At 47.8% G+C, this 27,520-nt stretch overlaps 1 protein-coding gene across 3 annotated transcripts in view; it reads left to right on the top strand.

Annotated features, from left to right (window-relative positions):
- Nucleotides 1-20,247, top strand: part of Egflam (EGF like, fibronectin type III and laminin G domains) — a 162,847-nt gene extending 142,600 nt beyond the window's left edge. For all 3 annotated transcript variants that reach the window (XM_050139063.1, XM_050139062.1, XM_050139064.1), the window contains exons 18-22: nucleotides 5,097-5,175; nucleotides 8,183-8,326; nucleotides 14,844-14,927; nucleotides 18,262-18,365; nucleotides 19,068-20,247. In XM_050139063.1, the coding sequence (XP_049995020.1) occupies nucleotides 5,097-5,175; nucleotides 8,183-8,326; nucleotides 14,844-14,927; nucleotides 18,262-18,365; nucleotides 19,068-19,222 (566 nt within the window). In that variant the 3' untranslated portion in view covers nucleotides 19,223-20,247. The remainder of the gene's footprint in view (nucleotides 1-5,096; nucleotides 5,176-8,182; nucleotides 8,327-14,843; nucleotides 14,928-18,261; nucleotides 18,366-19,067) is intronic.
- The last annotated feature ends 7,273 nt before the right edge of the window (nucleotides 20,248-27,520 follow it).

Raw genomic sequence — 27,520 nt, 5'->3', positions numbered from 1 at the left:
GGCAGCGCCACATAGCCTCTGAGAGGATCCAAGGGCCCAGGTCCTCTAAAGCATCTGGAGTTACACAGAATCAAGACCCCTAGTGTCAACCTCAGACTCCATGAAGCTACAGGAACTAGAGGAACATGAAGCTCTGCTCCAGACATCACTTCTGGCATCAACAAAAGCATGGGTGTAGACTTCACGGGTCTCTTCACCACGGATCCGAAGACTCTCTGTTTCAGAAATCTTTCCCCACCAAACTGTAGCACCTCATGCAACACTGTCATAGTGAGAACCTTTCTCATCTCAAGAGGGATGTCAGCAAGGCTAACCCCCAGGACACTGTTTCCATCATGGGCCTTTCTTTCCTCTTTTCTGAGTTCTCATCAATCTTTACCACCAAGGTTCTCAGTCCCTCCACGTCCCTGTGTAGAAGCAAGCTGTCAGAATTTTAGAGTTCAGCCTTTCAAACTGCATGGAAAGGGTTTTCCAGGTCTATCAGTGACTGGTTTGTTCATGCCGTTCCTCCTCCACAACCTCCCAACACTCACAAACACATGCTTTCACACGGACCAGACGGGAGCTGGGATCTGTGGTCAGATAAACTTGGATAAATCTGAGTTAAACAGTTAACCGCTATTAATTCAACACAGCTCTTGTCTCAAAAGGAATGAGAAATAGTTTATGCTGGAGCCAAGTCTGAATGGCATTACTCATGAATTCAGATGGCCTGGAATACAAATTCAGGTAGCCTCCAACACCCCATTGCAACGGTTTCCTGGGGGTGTTTATAGTGATAGGAAGCAAAAGGTGATTCATTGAGGTGTTGTGAAAATTCATTGGTGGGGTCATCAGATAGGTGGATGGGTTGCGGGAAAGCAGGAAAATTCATGCTATAGGTCTCAGATGTGGTCTGATGACGCCCTCAGCTTCTGGCTTGCTGGAAGCTAGCGCTTTGTTAATGCATCCAAGATTTCATGGGACAGTCCCACGAAGACTTTGGGTCAGTCAGAGGGTAGACAATGGGTGGCAATTAAGGAGGCTAAAGATAGCACAAGACAATTTGGCTCTGAATTTGCAATATTTCAGTTGCCCACGGTCAAAAGTTTTGATCTGTCGTTAGCCTTGTAGAATCTTTTATGGAGGTGTTTGGGGACGGGTGCTGTTTGTTTTTTAGGGGAACCTCACTTCACACAGCTCTCTCTTCACCGGAACTTCTCAGAGCCTTTACTATATCTGAAGTGCCTTGGGGGTGCCTCAGGGGTGAACACAGGACACAGTTGTTTTTCTTGGGGTTCTCTAGCGCACGGCTGGGACACAGGTGGTGCAGAATCAGGCAGGCCACTAGATGGAGCCATTTCTCCATAGCAAGTGGGCTGTTCGCCACACCTCAAAGCCAACAACCTTGGAGGCGGGGCCAGAGCCTGAGGCATAACATTCCTGAGCAAGGCTAGGTTCTTTGGACTTCTCTTTTGTCTGAGCAAAGCTGTTCTAGCACAAGTTTGGCATTTGGATGTTTTATGCTGATCTTAGCAAATTCGTACTTTGCTAGAGCTGATTTGGGTGATTAAACAAATCTTTTTGTTTATTTGTGTCATTGTGGAAGAAAAACTGCTTCAGTAGATGTAAACCCCACTTTTTAAAGACCATTCACAAACACTTGTTACTAAAACAGGCAAGTCATGCATATTGCTGGGAATTTTTTTTTTATAGGATGGTTCCTCATTAAACACTGAGAAAATGGGAGTGTCTGGGGTACACTGATCTTTAGTTAGTTGCAGGCCTAGTTGGATAGATAAATAAAATAAAGGTTTTATTTGTTTCTATATATTGTAGCTACTAAATTAGGTTGCATAGACCTATCCAAAGTGCTTGGGATCAAAAAAAAAAAAAAAACATTTCCAATTAGAGACTTTTTTAGTGTCTGGAATACATCTATATACATGAAGAGATATCTTGACAATGGCACTCAAATCTAAATATGAGGTTTATTTGTGTTTCTGATAAGTATCTTTTCAGTGGAACCCAGAAGCAATCTTCTGGAGCATTTTTAGCACGCCCACCTTTTGAATGAGACCCATGACACAACATTGAATGTGGGATTTTCCAGGTGTCGGCATTCAAAAAGCTTCAGAGTTTATGGGGATTGAATTGCTCAGCCTGTACACCAAAGAATTATGGACCAAGTGGTGTATTCTGGAAGGGTGTATTCTGCCCTGATGGTTGACCAGTTGACCAGTCTGATTGTTCCCTGGCCCTGAGGTGTACCTAGAAGTAGTGCTGCCTACTAGCCTCCTGGATGTTGAGACAGTGGGACTATGGCACCCTCACTGTCCTCTCTGTCTAACTGCACATGAGTGTGTTTGCAAAAGAGAATTGTTCTTTCAACTCTTTTTCAAAAACTCTAAATATCTCAGTTGGGAGATTCTCTGGGGGGGGGTGAAACTTGCTCGTGGAACGCTACCCTTTGTTGACAGTTTTGGCACCACCTGGTGGCATATGCTTTAGCACATAGGTGTGAGGGAATGCCAGGACATTTTCATTAATGCACAAATCAGGCCATTGCCACAAAAGAAAGAACACAGGAAAGGCCAGGTCTAAAGGTTAGGTTAAAATATAAACTTTTATTAAAACTTAAACCACGAAGGTTGGGAAACGGGCTCGATGGTCACTTCTAGAGCTGGTGTTTTTGAATGGAACAGCTTTTTACCTGCACGCCCGCATGCGCTGAGTAAATGAGGGCATTGTCCTGGTACGAGATGGTGTGGTTTCTGGAGAATGCCTGGCCCGTCGTTAATCACGAGAAAGCTTGGTCACAGGCTCCTGCAAAGGCCAGTGGGCGAACTTGTGGCTGGTTGGCTTATTGTTCCTTGATTACATGCAGCCTGAAACTAAAGACCAGCATCAAGCAGCGAGCCATTTTTCCAGGGGTAGTAGGAGGGTGGGTTGACAGCGGAATCTTGGGAGCTTATGATAAATGTATCCTTAGGTCTCTGCAACCCTCAACTGCAATAAGCTCAGCGTGATGGGGAGGGGGACATCACTAATCACGCCCTGAAGAAACTTCCAGGGGCTCTTAGAGCAGCCTAGCCTCCATTCTGTTCTGGATCCACAAAAGGTCTTTGTGAAATGGACAGATCTGGTTCCCAGTGATCCCTGTAGAGTGAAATGTCTCTGAGTGCTGACTCTCCCTTTCTTTTGCACGCTGGCACCTGGCAGAGTGTGGGAACTACTGCCTCAATAGTAAGTACAGTAAGTCCTGGGAGAGACCGAACCGCCTGGGCCCCTGCCACAGCCTGCCAGCTTGGGCCAGGCCAAGAGCTCAGCGCAGCCAACTGCAGGCAGAAGGGAGATGGGGCGGGCATCAGACACACCAGCCAAGCTACCAGGGATCTGCCTTCCGGAGTGGACCCCCATGCTGGCTTTCTCCTAATTTCCTGGAGAGTGCTAAACTGGGGGGGGGGGGGGCAAGGGGGCTAGCTGGCAGCCAGCTGGACTTAGCTTCCAGAGACAGGCACCTTCTGAGGCTCTGTTTGCAGAGCTGACTTGTGACAAACACGTTATAACCATTTGAAGGAGCCCAAAGGGAAGGATGGCTGTTGGACATTGGCCCACAAGTGGGGCCAACAACAGCAATGATGGGGCCGAGCTGTGCCTCTCACCCTGGAGTAAGCAGAGCCCACTGGGGCCTTCTTGGTTATGTTTAGGCCAAGGCCAGGCTCTTATGCCAGTCAGCTGGGCCCTGGTCCAATGCCAGTCAGCTGGGTGCTTGCCTTCCACTTCCTTTCCAGCACACAGTTCAAGAAACCACTGTCTGGTCCCTCTACCAAGAGCTCCCTGCCCCTCCTCTTCTTCCTCCTCTTCCCCTTCCTCCACCTTGTACTCTCCCTTCACCCCATCACCTCTGCTCCCCTTTTTGCTTCCCTTCTTTAGCTTTCACGGTTCCTGTGTCCCCTCCTCCCTCTGTTTCCTGGCCCAGAGGCTGTCTATCCACTAACCTTTCTCTCTCATTCTCTTTTCTGTGTTTAAAAGTCAAATTTAAACTCTCCCCTTGTCCACAGCATCAAATGATACATTTTCTTCCCTGGGTTTGGAGTCTTTACACCACGTCTTCTTCATATCAACCATATGTCTTCTTGAAACTGTCATTGTTTCATTGGCTAGTCATTCTCTCGTTTTACACACTTTTTTTGGGGGGGTTGGTTTGTTTTGTTGTTGTTGTTTTTTAATTTGAGATGTGTTCTACCTTGGTTTTGTTAAGCTGTTACTTCTGTGTCTTTCCAAAGAGGAAGAAGGTGGCGTGGTTATTTCTCCCAGAAATCCCCTCCACACATCCCAGCCTGTGACACCACACACCACACACGCCTGTCCTTTTGATGTGTACGAAAGGGTGATTCCTCAGGGAAACCAAGTGATGAGAAATCGGGAGGAAGGAAACTCACTTCTAAAATACTGGAAAGTAAGGGGTGGGCAGGAGCCAGAATGAGGCGGCTGGTCTGGTTCAGGGTCTGCTATAGTCTTAGCTGGGGAGCGTGGGCCAGCCCTGGGCCCTTTCTGTCTCTCTGGGAATAGCCAGGCCTGTCCTCTCTTTGTGATTCTCCATGAATTCAAGGTGAGAGCTTTGTACAATTGCATGTGTCTGAGCAAAGACTCAAAGCTCAAACACTGCACTCCCTAGTCTTTCACCAGAGCTGTAGGAGTTCCGTAGATGATCCCTAAATAAAGAACCCCACTGGACTTTGTTTGGGGATGACTTTCTCTGCCTCCCTTGGCAAAGCTCTGGGGTTATCCCCAGCTGCTCTCCACATGGCTCAGGCTCTCCTCCAGCTTCCAAGAAGCGCTGGGGACAGTTCAAGTTTCAGCACATTGCAACGCCTTCGCAGCAGTGCCGAGGAGGCCAGTGACAGTGACCGCCAGCCCCCAGGGAAGGGAGAGAGGGCAGAAACCACTGCCAGGCCACTGCCAGTGCCTGCTCAGTTCAGAGGAAGGGGCTGACAAGCTGTCAAATGCCACATTCCATGGCTCGCTTTCCAGCCGTGTTACTGACACGGGTATGAGCAGAGAGGTCAAGAGGGCCACATGCCTCATAACTTCCATTTTCTGTTCTGTCTCAGTGATTACGGAAGCCATTGAGATCCCGCAGTTCATCGGCCGCAGTTACCTGACCTATGACAACACGGATATCCTCAAGAGGTAATGGACCAACGCCGCAGCTTGCTCCTTCCCTGGATGTCAGTTTCTCAGCATCACTCCCAGAGCTTATCCTTATCTTCCATGCCAGGCAATAATTCTCCCCACGGACAGGGGGTGGGGGTGGGGCACATGAAATAAACATAGAAACAAGAACAAAACAAAACAAACAAACTAAACTTGAAGGCATTAGTTTTCCAAAACAACCCCATTTGTTATAAGCACTCCAAAGCTTTCTGGTCAAAGGGCCTGGAAGAATGTGACTTGCTTGCCCCTGGGGTTTCCAGTGTTCCAGTTTGAGAGGCAGAAGGAATTGGACGCTCCTGCGGCCGGAGTGTGATGACATACCCCCCACCCATGACCTTAGTGGGGCTCTTACCTCTGTGCTACTCTGTGCCAGAGCCTGCAGATCTGCCTGGAGCCAGTTGTAGGACTCAGCTGCTCCCAACCAGACACATAGCTCACAGCCCCTGCATCCCAGACCGGTACCCATGTCTCCAGGAGCAAAGGTTGACTGTGCTCCTGGGGCTCTGCCTGTGCAGTGGAGATTGCTCAGATTTCCTCCTGTGGAGAGAAGAGCATGACAGAAGGACAGGAGGCATCATACAAATGCCCACGTTACAGCTTCTGGTCCCTGGAGGCAGGGATGGGCTAGAATTTCAAGCAGCCTGTCTATGTGGCAAGGAGTGAAGTTGGCTCTTAGGGAACCCTCTATCCAGCCAAGCTTGCTGTTGGCAACTTCAATTTGTCCCTTGGTGCTGTGTCATTGATAATGTGATAATGTTCATCTATCTTTCAACCATTAGCAAAGTTGTTCTAGAATTTTCCTTTGCCTTTAGATTGGGTTCATAGTACCAGATGACAAATCTTTAGTCTAAAGCCACCCTGCTTTAGGTCAGAATTTAGGGTTTGGGGAAGCAAAATTGATTGAAAGATCATTTTTCTGGATCATTTGGGGTGACTATAGGCATATCATACTACTATAGTGATTTCAATTAGGATGGCCACATAGTCTCATAAATTTTTTGGTTCCCAGTTGATGGACTGTTTAGGAAGGATTGAGAGGGATGGGATTGTGGGAGGAAATAGTCCCTGCTTTACTTTCCAAACCACAGCTTCTGCTTATTGCCTTGGTATGAGGATTTCAGTGAGATGCATTTCCAGCCAAGGTATACTTTCTTCCTTCTTTGGTCCTTTCCTCCCTACCATAGAAGGTCATTCAGTCCCCCAAGGCAGAGCATTTTGTAAGGAGTCCAAGTGGTCAGCCTCCAGTGCTTACAGAGGCCACCAACAGTGAAGGGGAGCTAGTGCCATGGTGGTAGCAGGAGACAGTCAGAAGCCTCTACTAGAGCACGTGTGTTGATGTATGATGTATGTGTGCACCCATGTGAAGCTATGCAAATAGAAGTGTTCATGATCTATTTCAGTTTGATGCCTTCAGAGGGTCAAGTAGCATAAAACAGTTGAAAATGTCCTAAACAGGAAGAAGACTTACTCTAGTAAGTACAGTCTTTAGCTGGGCTGATCAATCCAGAGAATCTGCTCTGTCCACAAAGACCCCAAATCTCATTTATATGTCTGTCATGTTACCCTCAGCAAATTCCCTAGCTGTTCATAGGACACTCATAAGATGATTATCAAATTAGGCAATGACCTATGGAACTGTAATAAAGACTTCCTTCTCAATAAAGAGAAGGAAGCTTCCCCCAGAGTCCTCTAGGTAAATTGGATAGTAAGTTATATGTCTGCTCTTAATTCAAGCATTGATAAGAGAAGTGAAATTGGCTTGACTGGTTCATGCCAGTCCATATTGCCAAGTGGGGCAAGGAAGATGGGATCAGAGTCAGAGACTCGAAGGTTCCCTCGGAGACTTTTCAGGGCTGAATTGCCTGTAGCTGGGCTGTTGGGCTTCCTGCATGAGGAAGACAAGCTTGGTGCTTTCTTGTCTAGACCAGGCCACGGCAAGCCTAGACAGGAAGCCCGCCAGTATTCACTACTGACTGTATCATAGAACTCTGGAACTAGGTGTGAGGGAGACAGGGTGATGGTACCACAGATGGGAAAACGGAAAGAAAAACGCCTTCTCTCCACTCTTCTTACCAGAATGGGTAAGGAAAAAATGGGCCTCGTCTGTGTCCCTTGATGCGACTGTATATGCCCCGCCGGCAGCGTAAAGGCCATGGAAGTGGCACTGGCCAGCCTGGGAAGATCTGACCATCTAAACTCCAAGAGCCTTGGCTTTAGGTTCTCGTAGTGTCTTGTGAATGGCAACATTAACTTACATTTCCTTCTGCCTCACCTTTTGCTGGAGCCTCTCAGGCCCCATCAGAGGAATGTTGATCATTTTAGCCAGATGAGTTTCTAAACTAGCCTTCGGAAACGAGAGGCACATAGGAGCCCAGGAGCCTCTTCCCGGGGATCTGCTCTACACCCACTATCCTCGTAGCTTCCTGTGATTTCCTCTAGGAATCTGTTATGTCACCCTTCCAAGACCAACAGCCACTCCATCAAGTCGCCTCCTTTGAGAACCCCGACCTTGTCCATCTCCCCCTCCCCTCCAGAAAGGCCCAAGGACGGTCTCTGCTGCCCATGCTGGCCTCTCACTGCCATGATTAGACCCCAAAGAAGCTACTGATTTGAGCCTTGTAGAAATTGCGAAGCCCACTTTCTGCTGGGAAATGAGGAGCAGCTTCCCAGGAGACATTGAGTAGTGGGGCAGGAAAGGAGAAAGTCTGGTGCATCAGGCCACCTGCCTGGGACTGTGACGCCGGCCAGAGTCTCTTCCTCTGAAAGTATTCCCTTGCAGGGTCAGATACTGCTGCTCACTGAGCGCCCGGGATGTTTTATGAGCTCCGTGACTAGCAGGGGTAGAGCTCCTTCTATTTGCCTGGTGTGCATAGATGCAGGGAGGGAAGTTTATCTCCACATCTGGTTGCTTAGGGAAGTCCGGGGTGACTCCAAACAGATGCTGGTGCTTGATTTCACGGACTCCCTTGTGCATTTCCTCCAGGGTGTCGGGAGCCAGATCAAATGCCTTCATGAGGTTTAAGACGACCGCCAAGGATGGCCTGTTGCTGTGGAGGGGGGACAGTCCCTTGAGACCTAACAGTGACTTCATTTCCCTGGGCCTTCGGGATGGAGCCCTGGTGTTCAGGTAACTTCCTCCCAAGCTCTGCTCTCAGCTGCATCTTCAAGTTTCTTCCCAGACAGTACAGACGGTGCGGAAGAGCCGTGCAGGAGTAACCCAAGCACACTCCGCTGGAGTTGGCAGTAGCCAAAGGCTCCAGCCTCATCTCTGTCTCTTGTTTTCCCCATCAGTGACATCTATGCCTGTGAGGCAAATCCACACCACTTCCCAATTTTGCCAATTTTCTTCAAGTTTTATTGGACTACTGTCATACTCATCCATATATTCTGTCTCTTATATATTGTCTATATATTGTCTCTTATATATTGTCTATATATTGTCTCTTACTGCGTTCCGGCAGCTGTGGCACACCGAAGCAGCTTCCAAAGGAACTGTTTGGCAAAGTCTCAATATTTACCATCTGGCTCTCTGCAGAGCAAGTCTGTCCCCATTGTTCTAGTGCGTCCCTACTGCGAGCTCCCCACTTGTAGACTGGAAGATGTGAAAGTGATACTGGTCAGCTTGGGGAGATCAGAAAATCTGACTCAGGGAGCCTTGTCTTTAAATTCCTTCTGCCTGACTTAGCTCCGTAGGCTTAGGGAGCCTGCTGCAAACTTTGTGTTGTTCTGTGAGGAGAAAGATATGCAGAGTCCTCTCTGCACGGAGCAACCTGATACCTGGATCTTCCTAAATACTTGAGCAGAACTAGTAAGGCCGTCCAAGAAGCTCTGCCTTCCCTTTTTAAAGATTAATTTCTTAAATTATTTTTATTGGTGTGTGCCTGTCTGTGTGAATGCATTTTATTTTATTTTATTATTTTTTAGAAACAGGGTTTTACTACCTGGTCTTGACTGACCTGGAAATTTTCTATGAACATCAGGTTGGCCTTAAATTCACTAAGCTCTCCATGCCTTTACCTGCGTCCCTAGTGCTGAGATTAAAAGCATTTACCATGCCTGCCTGACAGCTGCTACTCCTTTTAAGTTCGTTTCTATTGCTCCCCAAGTTATCAACAGGATGGCTATGCAGCTGATAAAGAATCACCTGGACCCTTTCTCCCCCTTCTTCTCTTTTCTAGAATGTGTAAGAGCTCAGTTTCTAATGGGAGGGGCCTGTTTTGTTAACTGTGAAAAACCAGGGCATCAAGATTGTGAAAGGAGGTTGCCTCCAAGTAGCCACACCTGTGGGGAACTTGTTAGAAATGTCAGTCCCCAGGCCCCAGCCTGACCTGATAGCATTGTGACAGTTTCACCAAGAGGTTCAGTTATCCACTGAGAGCCTCTGCTCTGGTTCTGGGGATATTTTCCCCCATGGTGGGGGCTGTTTGTTAAGCTTTAACTCCGTTAGTTTTCCCCTTCTCTGATGAGGACCCCCCAAGTGTTCAATAAATAATAAGAAATTAATCAGCTACAGACATAATGGAGATTGAATTCCAGGGCTTTGTTCTGTCGTGTGTGCTGAGCCTAGAGGGGTTACTGCCAGCCAGGTGAGGATGACATGAAGCCGTTGAATTTGAAGACAAGACATTTTGAGAGGGACCGTGACTCTCTCGTCACAGCGGCTCTGTGATTCAGCCCTGTGACAGGGGACCTTGTAGAGGTATGTAGTTGAGGAGCAGACACTGCCAGGTGAGAGGCAGCTCTTCTCCAACAGTGCCTCCTCCCCTGACCTGTGACCCTACCACTGCCCCCCATTCCTCATTGGCCCCAGGGTCGGATGAGGAGGAACCCTCCCCACCCTGTCGGCTTGCTGCTTCAAAGCCATTTCTTTGTGGTTTTCCTGTGGTTAACCTCACCCAGGCCTCAAGTACTTGGCTGTACCCAGAAAAGGGAACTGAAATGGTAGCTAAGTGGAGGGTGGGGGTGGCCCGACTCCCCCTCAGCTGCCAACCTAATTCAATGCATGGAGACCCGAGAAAACTGGCCAGGGGCTGCCGCCAGCTCAGCTCTCGCCCCAGGCCCTGGAAGAGCCACTGTCCACCTCTTCCCACCCCCTCCCACCTTTCTAATATCTTGATCCACCTTGGACTCATACCCTGGGTTACCATCTCTTTCTTGAGCTGCTGAAGTTGTCCCTGGGCTCTCTCATGCTCTGTGGACACCTCTGGAGCCCAAGCAGGGCCAGGATTGGCACCAACATCTGGAGTCACCCATTGCTGCTCACTGGGCACTTTCATCTGGGTAGTTCTACTTTATCCATCCATTCAACACACATGCAAGGAAGTCGAGGCGAGGCTGGGAACAAGCAAGATTATGATACAGACAGGTGGTCTACAAACCCTGCACACAGTGAGTTACTCTCACCGGGGAGCTTGTTCCTGGGCTTGCCCACCCCCAGGCTCTGATGGAGTTAGTGTAAGTGTGCACTGGAATCTTATTGGTACCGAGCACCCCAAATGTTCTAGAAAGCGCACCCTGAGAAACAGGGTCTGAAGTGTCCTTGGGGATCCATGCGCTTGAGCCCCATGGCCGTGTGATCTCAGGAAAACTACTTCATTTCTCCCAGCCTCTGGCTTTGCTTCTGTGAGGAAAAATCTGCTTGGAAGGATTTTGTGAGGATGAAATGAATTAATTTTTGGAGAAGGGCCAAGTGCAGGATCAAACACAATCAGTCTTTAGTGATAAGGGGAATACAATCTCTCACCTCCATCGAGTATTTCCTGGGCTCCGCAAGCTGCAGCCTCCATGAGATAACCTAGCAATGAAGCCCTATAGGACAGTTCTGCACAATGCAGTCATTGCTGCTGCTGTTACCATGGTGAGATAGGTACCTTACCTGGGAAGATGTGGCTGAATGCAACTATCATCCCAACTTTTCAGAGGTGGAGGCAAGAAGATCAGGAATTCAAGGCCATTTTCAGATTGATAATGAGTTCTGGATTGTGTAAACTACAGAAGCCCTTGTTCCCCCCCCCCCAAAAAAAAAAAAGAAAGAAAGAAAGAAAAGAAATCTGAACAAAACGTTCTGGCCTTGAGGAACTTGCATCTCTGAGGCCTAGCTAGAGTGTACACTATTCTCTTGGGTGCACAGACACACACTCAAGGTTGCAGTGTTTCTAACACAAATGAGAAATCCTGAGATAATCAAGCCCTAACTTTTACCCTCACCCGAATTCAGACCTTTTGCTCTAACTCACACGGACATTCCTGCTGGAGAACAGGAGCAAGCAGACAAACAGCGCCCTTGAGCTGGGCAGCGTTAGTTTAGAAGCCAAGTTGAACACATAGAGAGAAATTCAAATGCTATCTGAAATGAATGTGGCTTTCAGTTTTATTGTAGTTTTCACATTCTAGTCTGTCACAAGTGGGTCACGGAAACCAGCCGGGAAACTATAAATGTCATATGATGACCTTTCCCACTTATTGTGACCACATAGCTCTTTCAGGTACCAGAGGAAAAAGAAGAGGTCTGACATAGTAAAGTACCCTGTACCACGGTTTAAAAGGAACCTCATTAAGGCCTGAAGATGGCCAAGTAGTTTCCAAAGGCCAGACCCGGAGCCTATCTAGGCTGCCTATCTTGTTGGTTAATCTGTCAGCCACTGGTACACATCAAGCTAGGTGGCTTAGGATAACCTATGCAAAGCGGCAAGAGTCGGGTAACATTGATAAAGCGGCCAGGCCAGCATTCGTTCATTGCTTCCATGGCTTGAAAGCAGGCATAACCCCAAGGTAGGGCGTATCTGCTCAGTGGACAGCCTGGTGCAATTTAAAATATGTAGAGCCAGATGTGTTGGTGCGTGGCTAGGGTCTCAATACTCAGGAAGGAGAAACAGGAAGATGGAGGAGTTGCGGGCCAGCCTCAGCTACATAGTAAGTTTGAGGACAACACTGTTTCAGACAAAGCATATATTATATATATATATATATTATATATTGTTTCATATGCAGCAAGTGTTTCTATGCATACACATATGCTGCTTATTAAACAAATGATCCAGGGAGAGTATGAACAGGTGCTTCTTTTCAGGGCCTGTAATGATGGAGTCGGGGTTGGAGAGGGAGGTCATAAAGAAACCAACTGAGTTGTCCTATTTACATGATGGTAGAATTCTTGTCTGCCAAACTCTATTTCAGTTCCCATGAGCATGTTCTGTTCCTTCCAGTGAGTAAGAGAGCTATTGGCTTCGGAAAAGAATGAAGCCCATGCTTGTCCTGCCTGGTTCTAATACAGTGGAAATGTTTGAGTCACACCAACACTGACTGGCACATTCCAGCGGGGTTCCCTGTAGTTAACACAGGTCACCTGACTGTAGGACCTGGGCATTCTTGACGTGTTAGTTACATGTTTACCACTTTGGGTTCACTCCCCCACAGGGCTCCCCTCTCCTCAGGGTGTGTTGTCAAGCCCTTGAATAAGTGTCACCAAGCCCCACAATTTTGGTTTGGTATGGTGACATTATTTCTTTAGTTCCTACTCTGTGTTGTGTTAGTGAACCTTCCCTATATCCTTCAGGGAAAGTGTCTTTACCTGTACTTGATAGAACTAGGTGAATTGCCTACGGTGATAGAGCTGGTAAGTTGGCAAGACAGAAGATGCAGACAGGTGTGTAGAATTTGAGTGTCTGTGACGTCACCCATGCTACTGCTCAGCAAAGCCACACGCAGTCACTTAGCCAACCTCCTGACTCTGCTTTATACTCGTTCCTCTCTAAGAATTGTTACATGTATTTACTTCCCACACTGTGTGTGTGTGCATGTGCATGTGTGTGTGTGTGTGTGCAAGTGTGAACCATAGTGCGCACATGGAGATTCGAGGACAGCCTGTGGGAACCAGTTCTCCCCTTCCACCATGTGGGTCTTGGGACTTGAGCTCGGCTGCCAGGCTTGGAGAAAGCACATTTCCCCTCTAAGCTACCCTACAGGCCCACAGCCACTCTTTCCTTCAAGACCCATTTGGCTTCCCCATAAGGAATCATCACAAGCCTCACCTGCTGGCTATTTTATAAGAGACATTTGATGCGGGAAAAGCGGGCTTGAAAGTGGTGCAGACTTTAGGGTCTGGGTGGCAGCTGTGTCCAATGGTTTGTTAAGTCTCCACAGCTTCTCTTCTTGATTGAACGCTGTGGCTGTGCTGTTTCCTTGAGACTCTGTTATGAAATGAATGAGCTATAGAACTTTCTCTGGGAAATGCAAGTGCTTTCTATTCTCACTCTGTTCTCAGAATAAGGGTCGCGAGTGATCTGGAAGGAGCCAGAGTCTCATTGGAGCCTTCTTCTTCCCCCTACCGTGTTTAGACAGCTCCCTTCCCAAGTGAGGGCAAAGCTGCCCCTGTGGACCCCATTCAGATCGGCACGTGATGGGATGGTGTCACTCAGGGGAAGTCTAGGCAGCTGGCTCCCTGCCCAGGCTAGAGTAGTCACTCACTGAATATTTTCTGGATTGAATTAAGTTAGTATAACTGCGTGCTCAGAGAGTCAAGAGGGCTGTCTCTTGGTCAGCACACCCATGTCTTGTGACTCCTGGAGGGTTTCCACGTATCAGGGAGTTAAAATGCTACAAGAGCTGATATCAAAAACAGCAGGGCAGAGGATGCGAGAAACCCCATTTTAAATCTTACCTCTGTGATTTCAAAGTCTCTTCAGCTCTTTAGAGTTCAGCCTACTCTTCAATAACGTTTTTTTCTTTCTTAAAGTGAAAATGTTTCATAGCTTCTTAGGACTTCTGTAATAAATTACGATAAATTTTATCACATTAAAAAAGAAATCGATGCTTGTACACTTCTGGAGACTAGGAACCCAAAATTCAGCATGTTGCCAGCACCGCTTCCTTGACAGGATCAAGGGAGGTTCTTTTGGTGGTTCTGGCTGAGGCCCTAGTGCTGGCTGGCAAACCTTGGTGTTTCTAGCTCTGCCTTCACCCCACGTACCCTTTCATGTGTCCCTGTGTTCAAATTTCTTCGAATAATGATACGTAAGTCATATTGATTGATGGCCCCTCCTACCCAGTGTGGCTTCATTGATTCAATTGCATCAGACCCTCTTTCCAAATAAGGCCACATTCCGAGGTTCAGGGTGGACAGGAACTTCAGAGAAACACTGTGCAAACCATGCGGATGATAAACTCTTCTTGTTTGTCCCAATACCATCACTATGGATGCTTCTCTACATGGGCCTGAATCACCCTGATGAGCTTACCATGTGAAGGAAGGCACTCATAAAAATGCAGCTATCGTGTGACTCTGCTTAACTGGGTGTCCCTATTAGTCAAAGCTGATAAGGAAAAGAGTGGTTCTCAGGGCTGAGGGGAGGGGACCCTAGAGCTCTGAAGCATTCATTTTGCAAGATGGAAGTACTGTACATGGTAGTTACACAAGAATATTCTTAACACTTCTAAAGCACACACTTAAAGTGACTTAGATGGTGAGTGTAATGTTTATCCCACCACAGTTGAAAATGTAAAAATTCCTTCATTCATATACGAACCTGGAGAGTGCCAGCCTTTTTTAACTTTGAGTTAAGGACATGGCTCTCTGGGTGAGCTTTGACAGTGAGAGCCTTTGTGAACATTTGTGTCTCATTGTTCCTTTCCTTGTTCTTCCTTAGCTACAACCTGGGCAGCGGCGTGGCTTCCATCGTGGTGAATGGCTCCTTCAGCGATGGCCGGTGGCACCGGGTCAAGGCTGTCAGGTGAGCACCTGCCAAAGGGAGACAGAGCCGGGCTACAAGAGGGTGGATGTGTGCCCAGCTTCCTTTCTGTCCTTCTGCCCTCTAACCCAGCTTCACCTGGCATCCTCATGTTGCTGCCAGTATCCACCCATGTCCCCTGCTGACACCAATTGGCAGAAACTGAACCCCAGTACCTACTCCAAATGGAAGGAGATAGCCTGGAGAAAAAAAAATTGTATTGTGTGGATATTTACTTAACACCGCATTGCACTCACTACATAAGAACATTTTCATATAAGTATCCAATGTATACCACGTTCATCCCTCTACCCCTTCCATTGGCTCTCTCTTTGGGCCAATGGGACAATTTCATCTCTACTTCCGTGTCACATGTACACATGTGATTTTATCTATCTACAAATAAAGAGACCACAAAAGAGAAAAGACATGACATTTGTCTTTTTGAGACAAATTGGATTTGATTAATATGATTATCTCCAGGAGCATATACTTTCCTGAGCAATGTCACTTTTGTTCTTTCTTTCTGACTGAAAAAAAATCACATATTTGCTAACCATTCTTTGGTTACTGGGCACCGAGGTTGCTTCTGTAGCTTAGCTCTAATGAATAGCACTGCAGCAGACATTAGTGTGTGAGCATCCCTGTGACGTGTAGGGTTGGAGTCCTTGGGGTTTTCCCAAGGACTTGTACAGTTGGATCCTTAGATTTATTAAGAGATCTCCTTATTAATTTCCATAGTGGTTGAACTAGTTCACATTCTAACCAGCAAGCTCTAAGAGTTCCTTGTGGTCCATATCATTGCTAGCATCTGTTGTTATGTGTGGAATACACTTTTTAGGGGCTAAGTTAGAGTGGGGCCTTAAAACCCCACGAGATGGAAATTAGGGGGCATGAAGACCTTAAAGGATGCTCTGAGTGTCCTTGCATAAGCAGTCCTCCCCCTTTGAAAAAAATGTTATCTGAGCTTTAGAAATCGTGAATGTTCACCTAGCCCTCCTAACGTAACCACGCCCTCCTAATGCTAATTGCCAAGCTGACTTTTGATTAGCTTCAGGCAGACTGTTTCTGAGCCTTTACAGCCTTGCCGCATGTGTCCTTATTCCTAACCATATGTTTTTAGAAATCAGAGAACAAGTCCAGATCAGCAATGTTAGTAGCATGTGTTAAATGAGTCCAAAGAGAAAAGAAGCTGGATAGAGATTCTGATGGCAGTTCCCTGAAAAAAGGGCCATAACTTTTGCTGTGGAATCAGCAGGGGATGGCCAATGTGAGGCCTGGGGACAGCCTCACATTGTCAGCTTCCTCCTCTGCTTCCACGTAGGCTGTGTTGAGCTCATCCTTCTCGAGCCTCCTGCCCTCACCATGGGGCTTGCCTTAGAACCTCAGAAGGTGCTGAGGACACAAAAACAGACTTAGGTTTATCCGCTGCCAGGCAGCCCACAAAGACCAGATGTGTGTGTAGGGATTTTAACAAGTCCCCAATTCCATTTGTTGAAAAAAAAATGGTTTTTTGGTAATACATATTTACAGATTTGGATCTCATTTTTTTCTTTCTAGAAAACAAGTCAAAATGCAGAGTCCAACCTAACCTGAAAACATTCTGAAGTGAATGGCTCATTCCCTCTCTCTTGTTTACAAAGGACATTGCACGCAGGCATGTCCAAAGGAATGTGCAATGCTTTCTTTGGTTCTCAGCACCAACCACATTAGTTTCAACTGCTGTCCCAGTAGCATCAGGGAATAGACCCTGCTTATAACCTTGGGTCGGAATGGTTGATAGACTAGTCACACACTGTAGGAGAATTTAAACCTTCATAGTTACTGTGGTTTGATTACGTACATGAAGATACACAATGGTAGGGTCACCAGTCCCTTCCTAGACATCTAAGGAAACACGTTAAATGCGTTTCCCCAAACTGCATAAATTGCTGTGGGCAGAACCTAGATCAAAAGCATTTCTGTTCCACCCCAGGCTGCAGCCCACACACAGGGATTTCAGACGTTTGGGAGAAATAATGCAGAGGAATGTTCCCTCAGAAGAACGTCGTATGCCAGAACATCGAGCTTGGCATGCGCGGAGAGCTCAGTAGACACAGCCCCTCCGGTTGACGTCACTGATTTCATTCTTAGCACGTCGTGGGGTACAATGAGGGCTGGGTAGGAGATGGGGCCAGCATGGTGGGTTGGAGTATCTGTGAACTGTGAGCCGACAGGCCTCATGGAAGTGGGGTCGAGGCTATGGCTATCACATATGGCAAGAAGGACTGGGTTGATGTCTTAATTCTCTATGGAAGGGCAGAGACAACAGAATAAACAAAGAGGGAGTTGCTAAGGGGAGGGGGCTGCTTTGCGCGCTGTCTTGCTTTGGATGACTTTGGTCTTGTAAGCATGACACCTACCAGAGTAGAAGAAATGTCTCGTTTATCCAACCACTTATGCCAGATAATTGAGACACAGTGCTTTACAACAGTTCATATTCACAGAAGTTTAAGATCTGTATTTTTCAAGCAATCATATGATAATATGTGGGTAAGCATAGCAGCCGGCCCCTTAGCCCACCTCCATAGAGCAAGATGTGTGTAAGGTACTCTGTGCTTTGCATGCAAAATAGATGGGTTCCACAATAACTCTGGAAGTCGATCGTAATTGTTATGGTTTCATACAAGGGTTGCTCATGGATCTGTTAGTATGAGCCATACGCTATTCCAGACACCTGAGACATATCATTGAGGAAAACCAAGACCTTGCCTTGGTGGTCTTGCATTCCTCTGAGAGGAAAAAGACAAGTAGTGAGCAATAAGCATAATGAATTGTGTATCACGGAGCTCAGAAGGTGACTATACTTTTTTCCAATCTAAGATAAAAGTGATTAGAAGGTATATCTTTTAACACGTTAGTCTAAAAAGAAGGAAAAATGCCATAACTGATGAAATCAAGTAAGTGGGAATAGTTTAGAGCAATGGGGTGGGTGGCAGTTCAAGCAAGACAAACTATGAAGGTCATTGTCCATCATAGCATCCAGGCAGGAAGGCCTAAAATTCATTTTTAAAATATAGAGGACCCAACAGGAAGAAATTCTTGAAAACTCGAGGAATGAATAGATGGTATCAGGGAGTGAGTGATCCAGGGCTGGCTCTACTTCCCATGGGGCTATAAAAGCCAGCATTGTGTGTGTGCATGTGCGTGTGTGTGTTTGTGTGTGTGTGTATGCGTGCTTTACAATATCATCACTTAGCACATGGTAGATACTTCTATATCTCTAAATCCAAATGATTGAATTAACTCCGACGACGATAGCTTACTTCGTTTGGTTTCCGTTTACTTTGCTTTGCAGGGATGGCCAATCTGGGAAGATGACGGTGGATGACTACGGAGCCAGAACAGGCAAGTCACCTGGCACAATGAGGCAACTTAACATCAATGGGCCTCTGTATGTGGGTAAGTGACCTTGACCAAAGCTCAGTCCCTCAGGGATTTTCCTCGTTAGACCTTTATTTGCTGTCCCTGGGCTGTGTACTCAACAGGGTCAATCAAATACCTGGAAATCAGGAAGCTGTCCAGAGAGTCCATTCTCCCATGTTCTGAACTTCTGACTCACGACTGAGGAGGCAGGAAGGGACTCGTTCACTTTGCCTCTGTGCTCTGAAGTCATCCACCAGGAAAACCATGCTTTTCTTGTTTATAGAATAGGAACTTTCTAAATATAAGCCCACATGAGTTCTCTCTAAGGAAGGAGGATCCGGCTCTGTGTCCCCTCTCAGAATAGAATGAGTAGAATTCCTATAAATGGCTAATAATCCACTACACTGACAAAAATAAACATTAATTTAATACCCTTTGTGGTTTTTAAGTGAGCATAGTTGAAAGCTGCCAAGACAGTGCCTATGGACATTATACACTATTTCAAAATCTATTGGAGAGCTACTCAGTTTTAAGATTGTCAGTTGAGGCAGATATCACATCTGAAATCAGCCTTTTTAAGTGTTCAGAGGTGTATCCAATTGGTCAAAATCAAACTAATACTTGCGATGTTCTAGGCAGTTAGAGCTTGACCAGGGGACACAAAATGGACCATACAGAATCTCCAGCTGGTGACCCCTCATCTTGCCTCATTCTCTCCTCCATCTTGGCCCCCTGCAGGTGGGATGAAGGAAATCGCTCTGCACACGAACAGACAGTACATGCAAGGCCTCGTGGGCTGCATCTCTCACTTCACACTGTCCACCGATTACCACATTTCCCTTGTGGAGGACGCTGTGGACGGGAAAAACATCAACACTTGTGGCGCTAAGTAACACCCACCGGCCTTGTCCACGGACACAGCCTCTATCCGAAACATCCCAGGGGCCCGGAGACCCTGCCTGAAGCTGCACAGAGGTCTGGGGATCGGGTGTGCTTCCTGTCACCAAGGACAAAGTACGCCCTGGTGGGAACCAAGGCTGGAGGCCCTGCGTGGCCTTCTCTGCAAATGCTCTGTGGGCCAAACCCAATGGACTATTGTGGATAAGAAGCACTGGACTTTGTTGTTCGACATATAGAGCCTGTGAGAGATCATACATCAAACCAAGTTCCAGAGACTGTCTGCTGTAGCTCAATAACTATGCTGTGTTAAAGACAGTGAGAGAGAGAGAGAGAGAGAGAGAGAGAGAGAGAGAGAAACTCCACAGAACAGTATTAAAATACTTCTGTCTTTCCCTGACTTATGACACTTGCAGAATGACTGTGTGACCCTTCATACTTCCAGTCTTGGCCTGTGGATTGTGTAGATTAACCCCTTCCATTCCTCACTGGCTGACTCAGTGTGCTCTCACTAGTCCATAAGATTAAAAGTTTGGCGGGGGGAATTAAACAGAGAATCATAATCATACCGTGGACCCATTCCCCAAGCTTACCTCTAAGGCAAGCATCCTTTTTTTTTTTTTTTTTTTTTTTTATGATACAAACTGAAGAGAACGGGCCCCCAGATTTTGTAGCTGTACTTTTGTATGTGTCTATTTTTATAGCCGCAGACTGTCCACACTTATGGGGTGCTTTTGCAAGTTAAGGTGGGTGACCTTAATTACAGCACACTTTCCTAAGAGCTTTCTTGGAAATGAGATACGATTGGGCCGTTTGTAGTGTGAATGAAGTGGTAGAGAGTGACGAGGGTGGGCTGCTGGGGGAGGCAACCATTCTCTCTCAGTGATGATCCAAGGGTATAAGATGCTGTCCAAAGTGAAGAGAGTAAGAGGAATGTATCGCTGAGGTGGGGCGCTGCCACGCTGTCTTTAAGAGAGGGAAAGTACCTGTAACCAACGTGATTAAAGGGGATGAGGAAGCACTCATTTGTGGAGATGTGACTGGTTTTTCAGAGGCCACACCTACAAAGGACCTCTCTACTAGAGTCCGACGTTGTGTGGGGTTTGGAATATGCCCACAGCAGGGTCAGAGGATCTGGGCTAGGACGGAGAAGGGTGCTTCCTTTTCTGTATCATCAGCTGTGCCCTGTGCTATGCGTGCACATGACTGCCGACAGCTGGCTCCCTGGCGGGTCCCCACGACGGGACTCACTAAGAGAAAAGTGAGATGAACGCTGCCCCCATAAGTGGAAAGCAATACGATCTCACTCCTATAATTAGTCCCGGGCATGACTCTAGCCTTGTTTATGCAGCATCCACTCAGCAAAGGCTTGAGTTTGGTGCAAAGCACAGTTTTGGGCATATTAAGACTCCAAAAAGATGGCAAAATAAACCAGAGAGGGTTGCCTTGAGTCACAACCTTTTGCCTCTTGTGTTTAGGAGGCTTTCATGGCAAGGATTAATATTAATCACAACAGTTATAGTGATCTTGGCCTCTTGCCCATGTCACCTGGTCACCTGATGAATGTAGTCTGAAAGAAAAAAAAGGCATATAGTAGACTATGGGGCTCACTGCCTCCCAGTCACCCCAACACTTTTTCCTGGAGGCTCCCAAGGTCACTCCTTTCTAAGGTAAAATAGATCTGTTTTTATAGCACAATGTGAATGGGTGTCCTCTGGGAAAGAGATAATCATTGCAATTTTAACAAAATATCCAGCTGACTGGAGGCCAAGGAATGGTCACAGATGAGCTGTTGTTCTACGAGTGTTATCCTAGGAAAATGCAATGACCCAGGACCAAGGGCCTGGGAGTGTGTGCTGATTCTGAAGGCCTTTCTGGGTGGGAAGCCGGTGGGGCTAAGGGGAGGTGGTGAGGGGGCGCGAGGGTGAGAGGGTGATGGAGTGCAGGCAGGAAGGGTCCTTCCGATAAGGACAAGAAGAAGAAGGACTCCAAAGGGTAAGGAGTCTCAGGTCTGAGTACAGGGCAAGAAACAAGGCCATGGCTCTCCCGCCCTCTCTGTGGACAAAACCCAGGCCCTGTGGAATGAGTTTCTAGCAGAAATAATCATGAGGCTCATGTCTTCAACCCCTAGTTGAGAGCTTAGCCTGGGCTGCTGGCTAGGCTGCTTTTATCTCTAAATGTAACCATTATCTCTTGCCACAGTAAGGCTTCCTAACTGACCTCCATGTCCCACCCCCACCCATGGTTCACAGTAGTAACTTGCTCCTGTGCCTTGAATGGCCAGCCTGGAGCCTCTAGCAGCTTTGGTCATCTTGACAAGGTGGTTCTTCAAGTCTTTGCTGGAGTTCCTCATGGGCAGAATAGCTGGGATGGTAAGGTGACTTGGATCTGCTCTGTGGACCCCACATCTTGCTGGGAACAATTGGCTAGCGTAGACGCGCCTGTCTCGTTGACAGCGGAAGAGAGTAGGGATGCTGGAGAGCCAGGCCAGGTGTCTTACTGCCCAGGCTCAGAACTGTGATGTATGGTTCCACCTGCACCCAGTTAACAACAACACACCCAATAAATAGTTTCCCACGCACGGTGGAAAAGGAACTCCTCTTCGTAGTGAGAGGACCTGTGACTGATACAAGAACATCCACCATGGATACAAGAAGGGGTACACACATCAGGACCATTAATGTGCCCATCCACCCTAGCAAATCATGTCATTGAAAGACACACCGTGAAGGGAAGAGGGCCCTTATCAACTGCTTTTCTACGGAAGCTTTGGGATTGATGACAGCTGAGTTAAGTGAAGTTCTCCGTGACTGGACAGGCTCAATTCAAGCAGCACTGGCCTCTCTCTTCCCTGGTCTTCTGTGTCTGTCTTGCTCGACCCTCTACCCTTACTGTTGCCTGATACACAGTAGCTTTGTTTTTCTGAGGAGGGACTTGCAGGGAGTAGGGCCAGAGCCTTGGCTTTTGTGTGGCGGCTGTGGTGAGAGACAGGTTGAGAAGTCTGGCTGGGAGAGGGGTTCAGGGAGGAGTCAGGGAACTGGGGGGTCAGTGTCCTCTCAGCAAAGGAGGAAGGGCACTGTGAAGCATCAGTTCCTGAAAAGCTCCCTCAATCAGAATCTGAGAAAACTCCCCAGAACCTTCCACAGGTTCTAAGCAGGGATAACAGAAGCAGAGTGCAGGCCGATAATATTGTTTTTTTCTACTAAACCGGACTTTAACAACCTTGTATGTTTTCTCTAGACCCACCACCAAGATCGCCCTCGGGCAAGTCTGCCGGACTGTCTTTGTCCCTGCCCTGCCCCCAGAATCCTGTCAGGCGTGTCTGTCACCACTCTGACCGGCTTCCTGCTCGCTGGCTGCTACTCTCTTATTTGCCTTTCACTTCCTGATCAGCCCCTTTCGGGTCGTGAGCTGCTCCAACACAAACAGGCCCACTGGTTTCCACACACCCAACTGCCCCAGGTCCACAGTAACTGGCCTTTCCTTCCGACTTCCCTCCTCTGCTTTCCGCCACCTCTCCCCTCCTCCCTTCCCCGCCCCTCTGGCCTCTCCAAGTGGGAGGAAGGATCTAGGAGATGTGCCCGGAGCTGGCAGGCGGAGCGCTTCCCACTTGGAGGAAATGTTGCATTTTTCACCTTTAACCCAGAAAAAAAAATATGGTTCTCAGAAAGCTTGTTTTTAGCACTGAGAGCTCCCAAAGGAAGAAGAGGGAGGAGGGGCCTGCAGCCCCTCACAGTGGCCTGACCACCTGCTCTTGCCCCATTAGGAGGCTCACCCTGGGAGGGAACTGCCCAGGGGCAGTCTGCAGAACTCCAGCGGTTGTCGTGGCACACTGTCTGAGAATCACACTCACAAGTGTAAAGAGGTGGACGTGTGGACACAGGGACCTGGACAAAGCATTAGCGACTTCCCCTTCCCTCCTTCCATCCCTGCCTCATCCATACAGTAGCAGGCCGTGAGATGGAAGTCTGTGAACGCCTGGCCTACCCATGCCAGGGCACTTTCGCTGCCAACAGGAATGGAGTAAGGTTCTACAGTTCTCTGGACCGTTCACACTCTAAGGGAGCCCAGCAGGGAAAGAGAGACACCAGCAGGAATCCAAACCACAATGACAAGTGAAAGACGCCTGTGGCTGCAGTGCAGCTGATTCCCGCAGTGGGGGGTCTCAACCCAGAGATTGTCTTCCAACTGCGCGGTAATTAGGCATGCACATAAAACAGACCAAACCAGGAAGGGCCTGAGGGAAGCTACTGCCCCGCTCACTGGGAGGTCACAAAAGGCCAAGCTTGGAGGTCCCAGAGATGGCAAGGCATTGGTGGGGGTGCCAGGCTGTTCTCTGGAAGCGCTAGATTACATGTACCTGCATGGGAGCCAGCATATGCAGCCTGACATTGTGCACCAGCTCTGGCTAAGCACTTTGTGTGATCAGCTTCAACCACGTGACTAACCAATGCTCTTGCATTTCATCTTACCAGCTGTGCTCCTTGGATGGCCAGAGCAGGCAGGCTTATTTGGCTTAGGAAGATGAAAGCTATGTAAAAAGATAGGTGATGGGGCTGCAGAGATGGCTCAGGGTTAAGAACACTGATTGTTCTTCCAGAGGTCCTGAGTTCAAGTCCCAGCAACCACATGGTGGCTCACAACCATCTGTAATGAGATCTGGTGCCCTCTTCTGGCCTGCAGGCATACATGCAGACAGAACACTGTAAACAAAAATAAATAAATCTAAAAAAAAGACAAAAAAAAAAGATAGGTGGTGTACTGGCCAGTTTCATGTCAACTTGAAACACGCTACATTCATTTGGAAAGGGGGAACCTCAGTTGATAAAATTACCACACCAGATTGGCCTGTGGTACATTCGGGAGGGGGGGTTGATGGTTGATGTAGTCGGGAGGGGGGGTTGATGGTTGATGTAGGAGGGCACAGCTTCACTGTAGATGATGTCACTCCTGGCCTGCTGGTCCTGTGCTCTAAGAAAGCAGGCTAGGTGAGCCTTGCCATGCAGATCAATGCCATAAGCGGCTCCCCTTCGCGGCTTCTGCCTTAGTTTCTGCTGCCAGCTTCTGCCCTGAGTTCCTGCACTGACTTCCCTGGATGCAGAACCACCAGTTCTAACAAAGCTTTTCTTTCCCAAGTTGCTTTAGGTCACGGTGTCTGACCGCAGCCATAGGTGAGTCACTATCATAGGTGACTTGTCAGATTTCCGCGATAGGGCACAACCCTGATACTGATACCTTAAGAAAAGCAATCAAAGTGCTTCCCCATGGTGTCATTTCACCGAGAGCAAGTCCTGGGTCATATTCTCTGCTTCCGGATGCTCCCTGAATCTTTCCTCATTCCTGCCTGCCTGCTGTGTGTTCAGTATGAACCTATCTGCAGACTGTTTTGTGACTCTGTCCCTGCATCTGTGTCTGTTCTCTTATCTGTGCGTAACTGGAGCTTTTGGGGAACAGGTTACAAAGGAGCATTCTGGGATGTCTTGGGGTTCACGGTTCTGGCAGTATAGCGAGGTCTGAGCAAATGTCCGTTCCTGAGGGTCTCCCAGTCTGTCTGTTGTTGTAGCTCTGCTGAGAGTCAATTCTTTCCGGGCTCTCCTACTGCAGGTGTGGGAACAGCTACTCCAGCTGATGGGGATTCAGGCCCCTTCTCCATGCAGTTAGGTCTGCACTCAATTCTTTTCCCTCTTCTCCTTTTCCTTCACATCTAGAAATAGCCTCCAGAACTCAGGGGAGTTGTTGAAACTATTTCTGGTTAAGCAGTGTGATCCCTGGGCCTCTGCCTGGCCCCGGCTTCAAGCGCAAGGCATGACAGCAGGCGACGCCTCTCTGCCTCACCTCTTTTTGCTGCTTTCCCTTGCTGAAACCTCTTTGTCCTAGAAAGTGTGTGGCTCCCAGGAGCGCTAGCTCTTTCCTGGAAAGACAGAGAGGAACATTATGTCTTAGCATTTGGAAGAAGTCTTTGCTATTTGTCTATCTTCTTCCTCTGCTTTGTTTTAAGTCCAAAGGGTTGTCTAAAGGCACAGAAGTTTCCCAAAATGTAGCGTGCCCCCGCCCCGTTGTCCCAGCTGCCCACTTCTAAGTGGGGGGCCCAGCCTGGGGCTGCAGGCTCCTTGGACAGTCTGATACTAAGGGGCTGCAGCTCTGACTTGGCCGTGCGCGAGAGGACTTGGATAGGAACGCCTCTGAGGAGGAAGGCCAGGGAGGCTCAAGGAATTTGCCGTTTATACTCATTTAATAACAAAAGTTAGGGGCACCGGGCCAGAGGATTAGCTGAGGAAAGCCCTGCTAGGAAGTTGGCCGAAGGAAAGCCGAGTCAGAGAAAATGAAGCATCGGATAGAACCGTGGAAGGAGAGCCGGAGGGGATCACAGGGCCCCTGCATGATGACTTCGGTGCCCGTGACAGGCGTTCCACTTTCTAGCTGAACTTGGGGCCCGGGGGGAGGGGGGAGGTGTCAGAGGAAACTATGGGAAAGGGGTGTAAAATGGGGGCACTGCATAGTAGACAATGTGCCCATTCGTTATCCAGGTCATGTTCACACGACCTCAGATGCGAAAGAAGTCTGTGTGACAATTGGCTCCAGCCTGCTGACCAGGCCAGCGGGGTAAATCCACTCACCAAGGACGGAAGGCTCACCTGGTGATCTCATCCTCTCTAGCCTGGAAACCAGAGCTCCTGGGAGTTCGTTGGGAAGTCTCAGGTTGTTGAGGGTCAGCGGTCTGCTGGGCCCTCAGTGGGCTTGCTGTCGACCACTCTGGAGATCCTCATCAAAGCAAACTGATTTCATAAACATTTGCAGAAAGCATCTTCACAAGAAGCTGGCGAGACGATGAAACAGAACACAAGGCAGCTTCGGGGCAGCAGTTGGTGTAGAAGTGTATTTGTGCTGATTTCATTGGTTGAATAAAGAAAACTGCCTTGGCCTAGCTGATAGGGCAAACTCAGGTAGGCGGGGAAGACATAACAGAATTCTGGGAGGAAGAAAGCAGAGTCAGAGAGAGCCGCCTGCCATGAAGTTGCCAGGTCAGACATGCTGAATCTTCGTGGTGACATAGAGATCATTAGAAATGGGTTGAATCAAGATGTGAGAGTTAGCCAATAAGAGGCTAGAGCTAATGGGCCAAGCAGCAATTTAATTAAAACAGATCTCCGTGTGATTATTTCGGGCATAAGCTAGCCAGGCGGCGGGATGCAGCCCGCCACTCTACTTTACAACAAGCAGTTTTCCGAGGCCCAACAGACCCTCTGTGCTCACTGGCCACTTCATCTTTTCCAGGCCAGCAGAGGCCATCTCTCACGGAAGGGTCTCATCTTTTCTGTAGTATCTCCTTATTTAGCTAGGCACTCGGGATACCAACATTTTGTTAGCTTTAAGGCCACTGATTACTAACCTCACCACAGGAATAATGTTTCATATTACTCATTTTGGGACAAGAATCCTTCAGGCCAGGTCACAAGTATCCCAGGGGCTTCTTGGAGTCATACCTGCAGATAATTATGTACTTTTACAGGCTAAGAATATCCCGCTTACTTGCTCACTTCCCTAAACAATGAGTCAAATGCTCATAGGATAGGGAAGTTTCATATTCAGAGAGAAAATCTATTTTAGGACTCCTACTTATAGCTGACAAATCTATTTTCTTTGAGTATAAGTGTGTTTCCAATGACTGCATCTCAGGGCGGAACACAGTGGCTGTGTTGGGACCCTGGAGACCAAGGAAACTGAGTCATTGAGTTGCCCTTTCCAGATGTCGCTCAGCTTTAGCCCTTGGATAAGTCTGGTCCCTGGGTCTGTTGGCCACATCTTGGAGGAAGTGGCAAAGGAGCAGAACTCTGAGTTAGATCCAAATCTTCATTAAGTGGTTGGTTGGAAAAGACCACATTTTATGGCACAGAGGCTTTGAGAGTTCTCACATGTGCGAGTGGCTACCAGTAGGAAAGTCAAGTGTTATTTCTGACCCTGACCAAACTTAGGCCAAGTATTTTTGACATTCGAGGTCATTCACCATTTGGTAAGACGATGGGCAATATGGAGAAATCTGTTATATATAACTAGATAATCCACCTATCCTCTCTCTGTTGGCATTTTACACATCCACCAAAGAACAGAGTCTTAAAAATATACTGTTGAAGCCGGGCAGTGGTGACGCACGCCTTTAATCCCAGTACTCGGGAAGCAGAGGCAGGCAGATCTCTGTGAGTTCGAGGCCAACCTGGTCTACAAGAGCTAGTTCCAGGACAGGCACTAAAAAAGATATAGAGAAACCCTGTCTCGAAAAACCAAATATATATATA

The sequence above is a fragment of the Alexandromys fortis genome, unplaced genomic scaffold (genome assembly GCF_014885135.2).
Source record: "Alexandromys fortis isolate MF-2015 unplaced genomic scaffold, M_Fortis_MF-2015_v1.1 scaffold_37, whole genome shotgun sequence".
NCBI classification, from domain to species: Eukaryota; Metazoa; Chordata; class Mammalia; order Rodentia; family Cricetidae; genus Alexandromys; species Alexandromys fortis.
This window is presented reverse-complemented; position numbering and strand designations above follow the sequence as displayed.